The sequence below is a fragment of the Aptenodytes patagonicus genome, chromosome 6 (assembly GCF_965638725.1).
Source record: "Aptenodytes patagonicus chromosome 6, bAptPat1.pri.cur, whole genome shotgun sequence".
NCBI classification, from domain to species: Eukaryota; Metazoa; Chordata; class Aves; order Sphenisciformes; family Spheniscidae; genus Aptenodytes; species Aptenodytes patagonicus.
The window spans coordinates 49,504,692-49,520,473 of NC_134954.1; the positions used below are offsets into that span (position 1 = coordinate 49,504,692).

The window sequence follows — 15,782 nt, forward strand, 5'->3', positions numbered from 1 at the left end:
TTGCTAGATATACATCATATATATTCCACTTCATAGGGAAGGAAAGGATTTTTGAATGAGAAGGCAACAATGGAAACAGGCAGATGTGGTGGTGTGGCAAAACACCTCCCATTCCAGCTATAGACAAGAGTAGTCTTCTAACTCTGACCTCTGTTTTGGAGGCAACTAATCTAATGGTACAATTAGCTGCATAGACTGATGAAACTGGGCTAGTGGAATTTCACATACTAATATGCTATTCCATAGATTATTAACTCTGTGGTCTGCACAAGGCCTCCACAGGTCTAGAAAAAAGCCGTCAGACTTAAAATCTGCTTTTTTAGAAATTACAGTAGTTGTCTGTGTTAATTTACTTTCACAGAATTTATATTTCTGCACTTTGTATGCTATTGTTTGTTAAGCTTAACTGCTTGGAACATCGAACAAAATAACTGTGAAGGAAACAAAAAAACCCAGAGCACCAAATCTATATGTTAGCAAATACAATTTTAGAATTCAGTTATGGAAAAAAATAATTTAAACAGTGTATTCCAATAGTGTGCAGCCACATGTCTGAGCTCAGCTTACTTATTCAGTCTGGTGACTGACAGATGCATTTGGTAGCTTCTTGGATGTTTTATAATGAAAGAAAGTAAGGCTGAATCTCACTGGTGTGACTACTTCTGACTTGTCTGTATCCTCTGCTAAAATGCTTCTTTTTATTACTTTCTTCATCTTGTACTTATGACTTAGGAAATTTTCAACGGCTTGTAAACTGCACATTATAAATGAAATTGAATTATAAATCAAAATCTTTGGAACAGATGTTTCCTCAGTGAATCCCTTTCGTGCTTCCAAAATTAGCATTGTCAATCAAACCAACAGGTGGTGTATGGTTACACAGAGTGGATCCCCTCTCACAAGATACTTTCTTTTAGGAAACCAATCAGAACTGGCACTGACATGATGAGGCAGACCTGTCAGCAGAGCTGGGGTATATAAAGCAAAACAACTATGTTAGCACTTCTGAGCAGTCGTGCATTCCCCGCCTCGCCTCGGGTGTAGGGATTGCAAAAAAACAAAACTACACTGTCAAGACTGTGTAGTTTTGTTTTTATGATTAGAGGCTCTACAATTCTCATGCTGGGATGGTCTAAAAAAAATCTTACTCTGGATAAGGACGTCGTTCAAGAAGATTTCGTTGGGCTTAGCCCACCCTTACAGGCACTTTGAGAGATCAGGTTAGTAGCATGTTTCTGCTAGCGTAATGAGTATTTTATCAGTCATTAATAATCCTGATATGACCTATTATTTATAAATTTGCTCACAGGGGGGTATAGGTTTCAGAGTATAGACATGGAGCACTTAAATTCTCTGGCAAGATTATGTCTTAAATTTCTGGGAGTAAGTTTTGATAACAGCAAAAAGTTTTTCCAGTATATTTATTGTTAAAGACTATATAAATTAAGATTTGAAAAGTGCATGGAAACATCTGCTTAACTTAAAAACTCCTTTCTGTTGGGAGTGTTCAAGGTTATGCTACTGAGAGATAAACTGAGAAGCTCCAAGAATAGCTCTGATAAAATGCATATGGTATCAGCTAAGCACTGATGACTTTTTAAGGGAATCAACTGCTAAGGTATCAATTACATGGCAGCTCTGGAACACTTGTCTGCTGTCATTCATAGCTGGGAAGGTTATTTCTGGAACATGACATTTCAGATGCATACTTTCAATTCTAATTATACAAAAAGCCTTATAAGATCAGATCTTCATCACTGAAATTTGCCTAGACAATGAAATATATAAACTTTGTGTGAACTCAATGACAATTCTACTTAATTAAATGATTTCCAATCTGTTCTGGAGTCAGGAAATTACATATATATATAAGCTTTTATAATGTTTAATTATATTGTAAGATTATTTCCATATATTTTAGCTGAGCTTCAAAACACTTATAACTGAAGTAGATCTTAGTGAATTACATGTGACAGATATTTGTCTTCATCTTCCTTTCAGAAAACTAGTGTTGTGTTAGGATGAAATGTTGGTCATTTCTTTCTAATTTGAACTCATTTCCCCCCCCACCCTCAAAGCTGAAAAGCTTTGATAAAAGGCTGTTCCTCTGTCAAGCTGGAACAAGTATCCAGATAACCAGTAAAGGCAATAAAAAGCAGCTCAAAATCCCAATACAATACCCAGTTCTGCCCTTATGCACTTACTGTATGTAGGCATCAGGCACCGATTTCAATGAAGGAACTCATGTCATGAAGAATTGTCGCCCCTTTGAAAGGTAGCATAAATTTGGCTCATAGTGAATGAGACTTGACTTGCTCATTAATTTTTAAGTTAAGCCTGGGACTGTCACAAAATCAGGCACAAAAGCCTAAGTAAACAACAGTAAATGCCTGAGTGAGATTGACCTGAAAAGATTATGGGGTTAACCCTTGTTTAGTAAGACATGATATGCTCTCAGGGGAATTTTTTAATGAGAAAAATTGTAACTTTAATAGATGTATGACACTATTAAGAAGATACTAGCTACATTTTAAAAACCTGCACAATTCAATATCAGTAAATAAATACGTTCATGCAAATATAAAATACTCCTGATACAGAAGCTTTTCTAGTGGCAGTGTGCTATTTCAAAGTAGGATCTTGTGGCATAGGAAGAGAAAGCAAACTATTTTTCTTTCAGATTTCACATGGATCTGCAGTTGTTCAAACCATCAGTGTCAGTGGCTACCTTATATCCTAGCTCACATTTCGAAGGTGGCTGTCTTCCCATATTCAAAATTCTGCTGAGATACTCTCTAAGAAAGAGTAGAATTTTATATGCATCTTTAATGTCAATATGCTTCTTTGTAAAATGCAATTATTCACTACTTACAGACTGCTTTTAAAAGAGAGCCTCCTGGCATTTTTTTAATTATTAAAAGCCAAATAGATTGTAGACCTTCACATTTTTTTAAATTGCGACTTAGTGACCTAATTGTCTTCCCATTGGAGAATGCAAATGCTTTGCACTAACAAAATATTTTCAAATCATTCAAACAATTTTTTACATGGAGATTATTTTCGCTTTAGGTAAAGGAGATTAATGGACAAATAGAGGCTAGATGACCTGCACAAGGTCATGCAATGAGTCAAGCAGAACGTTGTCTCCTGCTGCATACTTCTAATGCCAAATCACAGCTTCACTAAATATAACAGTTTCACATCCAACTCAGCCAAGTGTGCCCTAAGAGTAATTTGCTATACAACTTTGTCAAAACCTACAATCTTCTCATTTCACCAGGTCAATGTGATTTAAAACTGTGAAGAGTAAATTGTTATGAAAATAATTACAAATATGCCTAAAATCTAGCAAGAAGGATGTTCATATAATAACAATTTCACCATTAATATGTAATTATGTTTTTGTTGCTTTCAGAGTGCCTGTAAAGATGACGACAAAAGCACCAACATTTACACAGCCATTACAAAGTGTTGTGGCACTGGAGGGTAGTGCCGCAACCTTTGAGGCTCATATTAGTGGTAAGGTTTTGATTCATGCTTGCAAGATTGGTTTGGGTTTTTTTTAATGTTTATGCTAAGACAAACGATAACACTTTTTGTAGATCGTAATCTGATCTGAATGGGTAAAGATCAGTGCTGAAATGTGAATATATATCCACATCATACGGTACTTATCAGCACTGTGAGGTGCTGTCAGATATCCACAAACATACTGCATAAAGTTACAAGCCTTCCCAGGCAATAGCCAATCATCCTGCCGATGAGACTGGCGTCTAATTCTCATGTATGTTAGAATCATCAAAACTGGAGGGAAATAGCATTAAAAGTATATACATAGAAATACATACTGTGCTAATGAGGGTACTTCATATGGGTGCAGAGAGATTAATCTTGTTTGGATGATGATCAGACAGAATGAGGAGTCAAGGTGCAAAAGGCAAAGCATACGCTAGTTCTTCATTGACCTAGTGCTAAGCCTTATTCTGGCTAAGATGTATTTCTACCTACTGTGCCCTTGAGTTTACTTAATTCCAGAGTTCTGGCAGGGGGGTTAAAAGCACAAAATCTTGGTCTGTGTGGCCACTGAAGAGGGTAGAAAACCCTAGTTTGCTAGATAGTAGATGTGTATGGTGATCACAATGGTAGTACAAGGCTGGATTAATATAATTTGTTGATGCAGTTTAAAGATGCCACATAATTTTAAAGGATACTTCATTTTGCCAGTCTACATGCTATTAAAACACCCTCTCTTGTGCAAAACCCCACGCAAACCCCCGAGATAACTTTACCAGATAACCAATGCCCTGTTCTAAGAGTGCCTCTGACCTCGGCAGTGACTAAGGAGAAATGACACGTGTTCCTGCTGATGGAATTTTATTGTTTTACAGGCATTAGCAATATGATGATCCACATACCGTAAAACACTAGCCAGATGCTCTGTGACAGGTGCAAACACATGATCTGTCCAACTATAAATATCTCTGACATCTATGGTCCACTGTGGTTCATCCCTTGGTCCCTTTGGATAACACTGGCTCACACAAGGTTCACAGAATGTGTTTGAACACGTCCTGTAGTCTACATCCATGATAACTTTTCAGGCCTTATTCTGTTATTTGGCCCTCTACTCTTCAGTTAATTGCCCTGACCTCCTCTTGTTGTCTGTATACTGTAAATTTTTCTGTGAAAAGTTTCTTTCCACTGATGATTACAATACTTATTGCGAATACATAAATATATAATCAGAACAAGTTAGGATGATAATATTATGGCTCAGTGTGTGATTTTGGTTATTTTCATTTGTGTGATATCGTGGAGAACTTGGGAGGGGGGTTTGATTTCTTACTAAAAGGAGATACAGCAGTTTTTCTAATAGCATGTACCATATTTGTATTTTAGTCCCAAATATCATGTGAGGCAATCTCCTGCTAGCTTTTATTCACATTGTGGGATTCTGGAATATCTTTCCTGCCCCAAAAGCATCCACCAAGATTGACAGATCTGACAGTGGCTTGGCATTTAGTTTTCCTAATGCATAAAAAATATGAAAGTTTTATTTCTTGAACTAATTGCATAAATAATGGACTACACAGTTTTATTCTGCTACATTGTCTGCCCTTCCTATCTGTCATGAATTATTGTGAATTTGAAATTCAGACTTTCTGTTTATCTCTGATAACACTGCCCTTTTATATACAAATCAAGTATTAATACAGAGCTACAATTCGAACGTGAAGAGCCCAGTTAATCTAAGAGTACCAAGAAGAGCTTAGCAACCACCTGAGATGCAATTTTGCAGTCTGTACACTAAAAGAAACAAATGAATTGTACTGTTGTATCCGACTGTGAATTAAATGCCACATTACAAAGGCATTACAGTCCGCATATTGTTGAAAGCAGCACATAGATTGTACACAGGTTGGCAGTTCCTGTCACGTCATTGTCAGGACAATCTCATTGAATTCAGTTACTTAATCAATGAAGTTGAGGCACTTCAGGTTCATTTTCTTCTTTTTGGCAATAAAACTCAAAAAGCCTGAAGGACAATTTTAAAATGAAAAAGAATGTCCTAATAATTAATATTCAAATCCTAGTATAATTTGGCACATATAAGAGTAAGTCCCTACTCCATATAGTCCAGGCAAAAATATCTATAATCTTACTCCCCAGCTCTATGGCGTAGGACTAGCAGAGTGCTAGTAAATTTGTGAAGTTGAGTTTCTTTTAATATGAATTTGGGCTCAGATTTTCAAAATGGCTTCTAACTTTGGATCCCTCGAACATACCAGTTTGAGACATCAAAATAGACTCCATTTTTAAAAATGTAGGCCTTGTTCAACCTACCACACAAACCCTGTGTTTGCTAATCATCACATGATGCTGCACCAAGAAAATAAAATATTTTGGCAATGTTTCAAGAAATTCACTATTGACAACGTGATTTTTGGTTGCCTAGTTTAAAACATTTTGAAACTCATTTGCACAAATGTTGAAGACACATAGCTCTGGATTAAATCAGTGGGATCTGCTGGATACTCTATGTTTATGGTGATAATGTCCAAGTTGTCCTATACCAGTAGTACAAAATCGAATTATACCAGCCCCATCAGGGCTGTTTGATAACTTCCATCTGTGAAATTAACAATGTTTAAATGTAGTTTTAACCTTTTGATTTCTAATCCTCTCTAAAACTGGCCACATTCTCTTTCTCTGTGTGTGCTCCTATTTTACATATATCTAAAAATCAGTTTTTCAGCTATGAGTAAAATTTAAAACTTTCCTAACCAAGTCTGGTGTGACTGTAGACAACCAGTAAAAGCTTCAGTCTACATATCTCAGCTTCCCTTTCATTTCAGTCTCACACAGTCATATTCCTGGCACATTAAACCCCCAAATAATTAAATGAGTGTCTAGGAGGGACACTCTAGAAAGGAAGCAGAATTCTGTGGTCCTGGGGTTTTCCAAACCACAGAGAGTGGAACTGGGAAAATTAGAGCAGCTGTAGTAAGCTCAGTCTCAGATCTCATTCCTGAGCCCCTGTGCAATGCAATTGGTGATTTGGCTTGAATGGGGAAGTACATGAAGTAAATTTGCAGGGATTTTCATTTTTGAGAAATGGTGTTCTAGGACTACAAAAAAGACTTTGAGTGGAACTGTCTCCTTAAATTAGCTGTTCTCCTTATGTGGCTCATGTAAAAATTTTACCTGTTCATCAAATGGATTTCAGTTACGCAATAAAGTTGGCTGAGTAGAACTCTAGGAAGAGAATTTCCATTAGGAATCTAAAATCACCATTTAAAGCTAAAAAAACAGCTGTAGATATGGGTGAACCTCTTCTGACCAGAAGTCTTGCTCATGACCCTGACAGCAAAAGAATAATATATTTGAACAACAAAAGATCAGCTGATTCCAGCTGACTGCTTTCCACCAAAGTCAAACAGAATTCACTCCAGAAAAAAAACAAAAAACCAAAACATTAATAGCACCTGAGGTTAATGCCTACAGCAGTCACTTTTTCTGTCACTTCATTTTCTAAAACCATTTAGTGTTAGGACAACTACTTAACTTGGCTGGAAGTTCTTATTTTTACGTTGTCTCCAAACTATTGGACTGGATAATTTTGTTAGCAATTCTACTTAGATACTAGGAAATAAATTTAAAAAAAAAACCCCTCATGTGCATCAGTTCATCCCCCTCATAATTTTGATGAACTTTTATTCCTCAACAGGATTGCTGAACACTACAGTCCACTCATTATTCAAGTGGTTTCCTAAATGCAGTAGCCTGTGCAGTTGTCCTATTGCTCTGTGTATTTTAAAGAACTTTCTAAAAAGAAATTCCTTTACCACTGTGGCACTGGATGTATAATCATAGATCTGTACCTATGCCATTACAGTCCACTATAACTGTGTATACGTGAGCGAGTAATTTTGGATATCTGGCATTTCATAGCATCTTAATCTCCTTTTGTCTTCCTTTTTCTTTAGGTTTCCCAGTTCCTGAGGTGAGCTGGTATCGGGATGGCCAGGTTCTCTCTGCTGCAGCTCTGCCCGGTGTGCAGATCTCGTTTAGTGATGGCCGCGCTAAACTGGTGATCCCCACCGTGACAGAAGCAAACAGTGGAAGATACACCATACAAGCCACCAATGGATCTGGGCAAGCAACTAGTACTGCTGAGCTACTTGTCACAGGTATCAAGCCGCTAAAGAAAGGCACCTCTCTCTGCTAACAATGTGAGAAAGAGAATGATAGCAGAAGTGTTACAGATAATGAAAAAAGTTCGGATTTGAAGTACATGATTAGCAAAGAAATAGTACAAATTCCTTTTCCTAAAGCAGTCTAGAATTCAGCATATATTCTCACCAATAATTTCTAACAGCATCCTTTACACCTTAACTGTATAAAGTTTAATCTTGATCTTATAAACTCTTAATCACAATTAGAAACTTCTGGCTTAGCCCTGTATACTTCTGCTCATGTGATCTGTCACACTGGCTACATTCAAACTATGCATAAAAGAAAGGATAAAGTTCTGCAGGATGGAGCCCTTAATGATATTTAATGATATAAATGATATTTAACAGAATAACTCACATAAAGGGCCATACCCAAGAGACTGCACCTACATTGGTTATAACCATAGGTAGTATCTCTAATTCTAGAAATATTTGCAATCATGGGCATAATCAGAAGTATCAGAAATTTTAAACACATGAAAAAAGTTAAGGGTGTTTGCATTTTGGCAAATCAACTCTTAATGTTTTGAATGTTTGAGAAGGTAGTATCATCTGTCAGTAGCATGTGAAGGAGAAATAGACCTTGTGCACTTCTAGTAATGAAAATATCTAGCCCTTACAGTTCTTTTTAACAGACTTTTTTTTTTCTATCTATTTCTTCAATAAAACTGCAGCTGCAACAGCACCACCAAACTTCTCACAACGATTACAGAGCATGACTGCAAGGCAGGGAAGTCAAGTTCGACTTGACGTGAGAGTGACTGGAATCCCTACACCTGTGGTGAAGTTCTATCGGGATGGAGTAGAAATCCAAAGCTCCCCCGATTTTCAAATTTCACAAGAAGGAGACCTTTACAGCTTAATAATTGCAGAAGCATATCCTGAAGACTCCGGTACCTATTCAGTAAATGCCACAAATAATGTGGGACGTGCTACTTCAACAGCTGAATTGCTAATTCAAGGTAATGGAGTTGAAGTTGCAAGCCATGAAAATAAGAGAGCGTTCATTGTTGTAATGGTACAATATGCACCACTTCATCAAAGTTCTATCAATAAGTTCATTTATAACTTCTTTCTTAAGAGTTACTATCTGTGAAAAAGCAATGTCTTTGGTGAAATTTGCCAAAGATTTTTGTCTGAGAATTTAAAAGGACTTTTTCTCCAGAGTGGGTCTTCTTTAAACTGAGGATACAGTAGACAGAAAAAAGTGTGGGATACTATCAGTTGTTCTCATTTTGTTCTGTAGATCTCTCAAAGTTGTATTTGTAAGCTGGCTTTGATAGAATAGATATATCAGACTGCACAACTGTACATGGTCTTGTAAATGAGCCTGGTAAGGCTGAAGACAGTTCTTAGAGGAAAATTGTAGTAGTGAATTATTCTACCCACAGCAGTCTTGTTTGGATTTCACTTCTGTCAGGCTTCCAGACTGTGTAGCCGTTTGAGATCCAGGACTGATTCTGAAGAATCTACAATAAATGTGTTTTAGTTTGGTTTGTTTGGTTTTTTTTTCCTAATGAGATAGTAATGCAGAAATATTATTTCAACTGTTTTCACAATTATCTGCCTACAGATACTGCAGGAAAAACAGATGGTTGCTTAATTCTTTCTCTGTTGTTTATACGCATATGTATATAATTGGAATTGACCATTCATTTATTTCTGCAGCTGCTTATTGTTTGTTGCCATATGCAATTCTCCTGACCATGTTTTCTCTTCCAAAAGGTGAGGAAGAAGCCGTTCCTGCTAAAAAGACAAAGACAATTGTTTCGACTGCTCAGATTTCACAAACAAGACAAGCCAGAATTGAAAAGGTATATTTTTCAAAAACAAAGCAGGTAAGGCTAAAATGTGGATGATTACTTCTACAGTATCTCAGACTTGTTTTCTTGATTTCATTGTAGAAGACTGAAGCCCACTTCGATGCCAGATCACTTACAAGTGTTGAAATGGTCATAGAAGGTGCGACAGCCCAACAGCTCCCACACAAAGCACCTCCACGAATGCCTCCTAGACCTACATCAAAATCACCAACCCCACCGATAATTGCTGCAAAAGCACAAATGGCACGACAGCAATCACCATCACCTGTTAGACAATCGCCATCACCTGTAAGACATGTCAGAGCACCAACACCCTCACCAGTAAGGTAAACTTATTCTTTCAAACAAGATTGCTTTTTGAATCACTTTCACATATAGCAGTAATGCTGTAGAATGAAAGCATAGTACAAAATGGAAGACTGCACTGACTTAATACCGACTGAGTTTATTGTGACTGTGAGCTATAATGTACTATATTTGCCACTGCTATAGAAGTGCGTGCCTCTTATGTAAATATTCTATCCCATATGGAAGAAAATCCTTTAGAGAATAAATCCCATTTGATTGCTCTACATACAGCTGAAGTAGCACTCAAAGCTCCAAGTTCATGCTGAAAGGGAAGAAAACAGTAGAGCAGTTGGCTCTTGATTATTTTAGATGAACAGAGAAAAGAGCAATGACACTCTGATGAGTGGCAAACAGCATGGAAGGATATGTGAAAAAATGTGAACACGTTCTATGTGTGTGCTGGTAATGACTGCAGAAATAATGTTTTGAAGGTAGGCAAGATAAAGCTGGTTATGGAAAAATGAAGTTTAGCTCTGCTGCGTAAAGGGTCTTGAGTGGGAAAGTGAGTGATTTGAAGAGCAGGGCTCATGGTCTGGGAGACCCCAGGAGGTCTGTGCTGAGAGGCAGGTGAAGAGAAAATTGCTTTGGAAGTCCTGCAGTTTCAGCATCCTGAAGCACCAGCATCAGGAGTGCCCAGAAGAGCCCCATCTATATTTCCAGAGCTAGGTATGCTGGTGAATTTTGCCCCATTGAGAATAACTTGCAAGGACAGGAAGAAATGTATTGATAGTAACTAGCAATAACTAACAAACTGCATAGATGAAAGAATAATTCAATAGTGCCATCTAGAGTGCATATGGAGTTAGAAGTTTGTACTCCCCTGATAGTCAAACCACTTTTAGACATCCAACGCATTAGAAAATAAATCTAAAAATTAATATGATGATGCTGCCCCCTACTGCTGCAATTTTTTAATGTTATCTGGGAAATACAGCATAAAAAAATTCCTCTCAAAAAAAATCTAAGTTAGAAAGCCTGTTAAAGCATTTTTCAAAATGCTTTAAAACTATCTGCTAGGACTGGGATTGAATTTTTGGAATATCAAAATTAAAAACTAGCACTTTCTAAGTGGCTACCAATAATTGTGGCTGAGATTTGTAAATTAGGTATGGGAAAAAATATAGGCCCTGATCAGAAGCTTGTCTGGAGTCTGAACGCATGTATGGATGACACATGGAAATGAGATGTGGTGCAGGAGTAGATACAGGTATGTTGTTGTTAGGTGGCTGCCACATGATCTTTTTACAAAAAACGGTTACACTAATCATTTCGTCTCTCTACAGAGACTGGACCACAAATGTAATAAGTAATACAGCCTGTGAGCCTATTATTCCTATTGGGAGAAATAAGATAGAGCAAATGGAAACTAATGATGTATTCTTATATTTTAAATATATGTGCTTGAGTGAAATGCCCTTTGACATTTGCCCTTATTTCTTATTGGAAATCTAAGCTACTACAAACATGTGTTACAGTTATAACAAAACCACACCTTAGGCATAATGTTAAAAACAGATAAGTGTCATTTACAAGTAGAACACCTCAAAAACTTTTTTAAAATCAAACTACAAAGTACTGAAGATACCCTAAATGGGGAGTGAATTCAAGTTCAGGCTGAAGTTGTTTGTATAGTTGTCGTTGTATGATACTACACTGATTATATTAATACTTTGTTTTTTCATTAGGTCGGTTTCTCCTGCTGGCAGAATCTCCACCTCCCCTATTAGACCAGTGAAATCTCCATCTCCAATCCGTAAAACACAGGTAGTGACAACAGCTGGGGCCGAAGTCCTTCCTCCTTGGAAGCAGGAAGGACATGCTGCAACCACAGAAGCCCAGATGAAGGAAACAAGAATATCTACAAGCGCTACTCAAATAAGAACTGAAGAAAGATGGGAGGGGAGATACGGGGTCCAAGAACAAGTTACCATTAGCGGTGCTACTGCTGGTGAGGTTGCGGCTGGTGCTAGAGAGGTAAAGTCTATTTTTTGGAAAGAGCATTGTTTTTGCCCTATGTGTGGACTCACCACTGCTGAATAGATCTGCTAAATGGAATCTGAGAGGCTGTGTATAAAAACATGTGTGTATCTGCTCTTGAGAGAGTTCCGCTGCAAATATTTAAATGCTTCTTTGCAACATTCTGCCTCTGTACTTGTTTTGTGCTTCTTCTGAATGTATGCAAAACATGAAAAGATGTCTTTTGATGTGACTAATATAGGTGAGAAAGGACAGTGAAAAAACAGCAGCGGTTGCTACAGTTGTTGCTGCTGTGGATCAAGCCATGGTGAGAGAACCAGCTCCAGGTGTCGTAGAGCAAACTGCTAAAAGGACAGCAATGACTGCAGTCCACGTTCAACCTGTTCAGGAGCAGGTAGAAATAGAGCACAGACATTCCATGATTTCCCCTTTATCCCTTCATCCCACATGCAAACAAGGCATGATTCACTGTGAGGAATTAACAATATATCACCCAGTGCACCGCAAAAGCATGCATACTCATATAGAGCATCTGGACTGTAAAGGAATGCTCGTGGATCACTTATTCCATTGCTTTCCATCATAGCAGGATTGAACTAATTATTCTTAAGCTGTTTTTAAGAACACCTTCTATGAAAGTGATCCTGTATTATCCCTTGTCATTTACCCTCTAACATTATTCTTACGCTGATGAAGTTTTTCCTGTAATATCTCATTTATAATTTCCCCACTAGGAATAAAATAATTCTCCCTCAGTATTTTTCCTTCACTTGCATTCCTCTCTTATTTTTTCTTCACTTCTTCTTTTGATGATCGATTTGTTAAAATGAATTTTAAGGCTTTGTTTTTTTGTTTGTTGCTATAAAAATCAGATGAGAAAGGAGACAACAGTAGTAGTTACCAGTGATAAAGCCACAAAACAAACAGTAATATCGAGAACTAGAGAAGGAATTGTTACTTCACAAGAACAAAGGCACATCTCCCATGAAAAGGTGAATACAGATGTTACCTATGATTGTCATACCCTAACTTGTTCAAAAATCTAATATCTCATCAAAAAGACACGCCTATGAACAAGACAAATGACATACCGTAATATTATTTTTCCTTTTATATATGTTCACTCTTCTAGTTTACATTGCGATCATTCTCCTATCTCTCCTTGATGATGACTGTATTTCCTTTTTTATTTCACTTCTGTTACTAATACCCAAGAATGTGATAGATAAACTTGCAAAACATTAACTTAGAAAGCAATCTATTTTTTTTATATATTGTGTGGTGATTTACTAGATAGTATTCTCAATCATTTAAAGAATTGACATGTAGGAAATACTTCTTAAATTTTCCTTTTTTTTTTCTGATTCTGTTTCTAAGCTTGCCTGCTATGTTTGTTGGCAACACAGTGGGTCAGAAAAAGGAGGAAAAACTCATTCTGCACTGAAATAAATTTTGAAAATACTGATGTGTGATTGGAATTCAGATTATCTTAGCATGTGTTTTATCAGACAAATGGGATTTAATGGAAGACCACCTTTTTTAGAGAAATGTTACATTTGCATTCTGGCTGAAATGCAGGAGGAAGAAAGTGTAACCTATCTTTAAAGTAATGAGAAACAGAAGTCCATCTGGGCAAAAAATTACAAGTTTGTATGCAGATTACATCGAACTTCTTGGCAAAGTGGAAGTTACCTAAAACTTGTTTTTAATATCCCACACTTTCTCAAACTGATTATGATGCAGGACAGTTTTTCTCTGCTATGATTTTTTTTATTGCTGCTTTCAGTAGCAAAGCAAGCATTTGTAGAATGTTTTATTATTTTTATGCTAAATGTATATATGTTTTATAAAAAGTCTGTTTATGTTGCTATTGTCGTTTCCAGACTAGGTGATTCTGAAATCCAGAGTTTGACATTTTTTCTCCCTTTCGTTTGTATCCTCTTTTCCAAATGTATCGAAAATCACATACCTTATATTTTTAATTAATATATAATTTAAAATTTATTTGTAAACATTCAGGTAAGAAAAGAACCAGAGAAAACTCCAGTACCCACAGTAATAATTGCCACAGACAAAGCCAAAGAACAAGAAAGAATATCAAGAGCTAGAGAAGAAATATCTACCAGACACGAGCAAGTGCACATTGCTCATGAAAAGGTAAATAAATATTACAGATGTTTAGCTCATTGTTATACTCTAATAAGTTTATAAAACCTCATTCTTCATCAAATGTTCTACATATTTTTGCTCTGCTTCTTTATGAAGAGAAGATTACAAAATGAAAATTTATAAAGCAAGGTATTCCAGATATAGGCCCAGCATTGCAGGTCCAGTTCTATTGAGTTCATAGCAGCTCTGTCTACAGAGGAAGACTGCAGCTGCCCTTCCTACAGGTCCTTTGACCATTATGGCTTTTATTGCCAGGGTACTCAGAATTTCATCTGATGCTTAATGACCTTTGCTTTTTGTCTGATGGTAAATTTCTGACGATAAATTGTAAAGGTTATCTCTCATGATATGATATTTACGTGTGGAGTTTGATTTAATGAAGTTCATATTTGTGTGAGGACTGAACGCATCTGCTAGACCATATTGTGGAACCATTGTTTGTTGGAGTAACCGATGAAATAGTTCCATCTACTGATGCGAGTAAATATTAAGTCAGTAACACTCATTTTTATGCAGTTTCTACAAAACAGAACAATGATATATCACAATTAACTAGGAAGTGGGAATATTCCTCTCTAATTCACACACAGATTAACGCAATATGTTAGTAACTTTGAATGCACTTCGTTCAGCTAGCATACAAGATAGCCTATAACTTGGTCTGTACAAAGGAATTATTTCATTTCTCAGGTGATGTTTTTCTCTTATTGATACACATTCTGAAACCTTATCCCGCTTTCCTGAAAAGCTGTGTAATTTTGACAACAGGAATAATTGATTACTATTATTTTTCTTTACCGTAAAAACTAGATAAGAAAGGAAGATATGAAACCTTCTGTACCTAAGGTAGTAATTACCACTGATAAACCTAAACCACCGGTCATAATATCGAAAACTAAAGAAGGAATTGCTACCGAACAAGAACAAGTGAGCATAACCCATGAAAAGGTGAATAGCTCTATTAGAACCGTATTTGTGTTTTTATCCTCTCTTCTTTACAAACCTTATGTGTCCCTCAAAAAATACTAACTATACATTTCCAGCTCATTTTTTCTAAGATTTATTCCACTTACAAACTTTCAGAACTACTGCTAATTAGACTATATTATTCCACCTATAGCTTTCTCTCCTAACTGTTTTCATTAATAGGATGCCCATAATTCTCTTCTGACTGACCTTTGGAATAGACTGACTGACTCCTGAAATGCATTTTAACTTTTTTTTTTTTTAAATCATTACTTTTATTTAAATAGGTGTCAGGGTGTAACAATACTTATCAGTATACATATAATACAGAGCTGTGTGCAGCGCACAAGGATCTAACCCCTTAATTCTCCTTCCCTGTTCCCATTCCAAAATGCTTTCCCATTGTTCAAATATCTTTCAAGATCATATGTAACTGAAACTTTTATTTCTGCTTTAACAATTAGATTAAAAAGGAAGCTAAGAAAACTACTGTAGTTCCGAAAATAATTGCCACTGATAAAACCAAAGCACCAGTCATGGTGTCCAGAACTAGAGAAGAAATTACAGCCAAGCAAGAACAAATTCATCTAGCTTATGATCAGGTGAATATAGCTGTTGTAGATGTGAAATGTACTGTTACAATTTGTTTTATCTGCAAACCTCACCTTTTAAGAGCTACGTGGGTACAATAGAATAACCTCAAATTAATTCCTGATAACACACCCATTAAGCAGGATGATTGTCAAGTAACAGAGTCAGTGTG

General features: G+C 36.6%; 1 protein-coding gene across 6 annotated transcripts in view; it reads left to right on the forward strand.

Annotated features, from left to right (window-relative positions):
- The first annotated feature begins 983 nt into the window (after window positions 1-983).
- Window positions 984-15,782, forward strand: part of LOC143162320 (titin-like) — a 245,966-nt gene continuing 231,167 nt past the window's right edge. For all 6 annotated transcript variants that reach the window (XM_076342523.1, XM_076342517.1, XM_076342519.1 and 3 more), the window contains exons 1-12: window positions 984-1,220; window positions 3,416-3,519; window positions 7,488-7,691; window positions 8,411-8,698; window positions 9,462-9,550; window positions 9,641-9,885; window positions 11,593-11,881; window positions 12,126-12,278; window positions 12,757-12,876; window positions 13,904-14,041; window positions 14,864-15,001; window positions 15,484-15,621. In XM_076342523.1, the coding sequence (XP_076198638.1) occupies window positions 3,429-3,519; window positions 7,488-7,691; window positions 8,411-8,698; window positions 9,462-9,550; window positions 9,641-9,885; window positions 11,593-11,881; window positions 12,126-12,278; window positions 12,757-12,876; window positions 13,904-14,041; window positions 14,864-15,001; window positions 15,484-15,621 (1,893 nt within the window). In that variant the 5' untranslated portion in view covers window positions 984-1,220; window positions 3,416-3,428. The remainder of the gene's footprint in view (window positions 1,221-3,415; window positions 3,520-7,487; window positions 7,692-8,410; window positions 8,699-9,461; window positions 9,551-9,640; window positions 9,886-11,592; window positions 11,882-12,125; window positions 12,279-12,756; window positions 12,877-13,903; window positions 14,042-14,863; window positions 15,002-15,483; window positions 15,622-15,782) is intronic.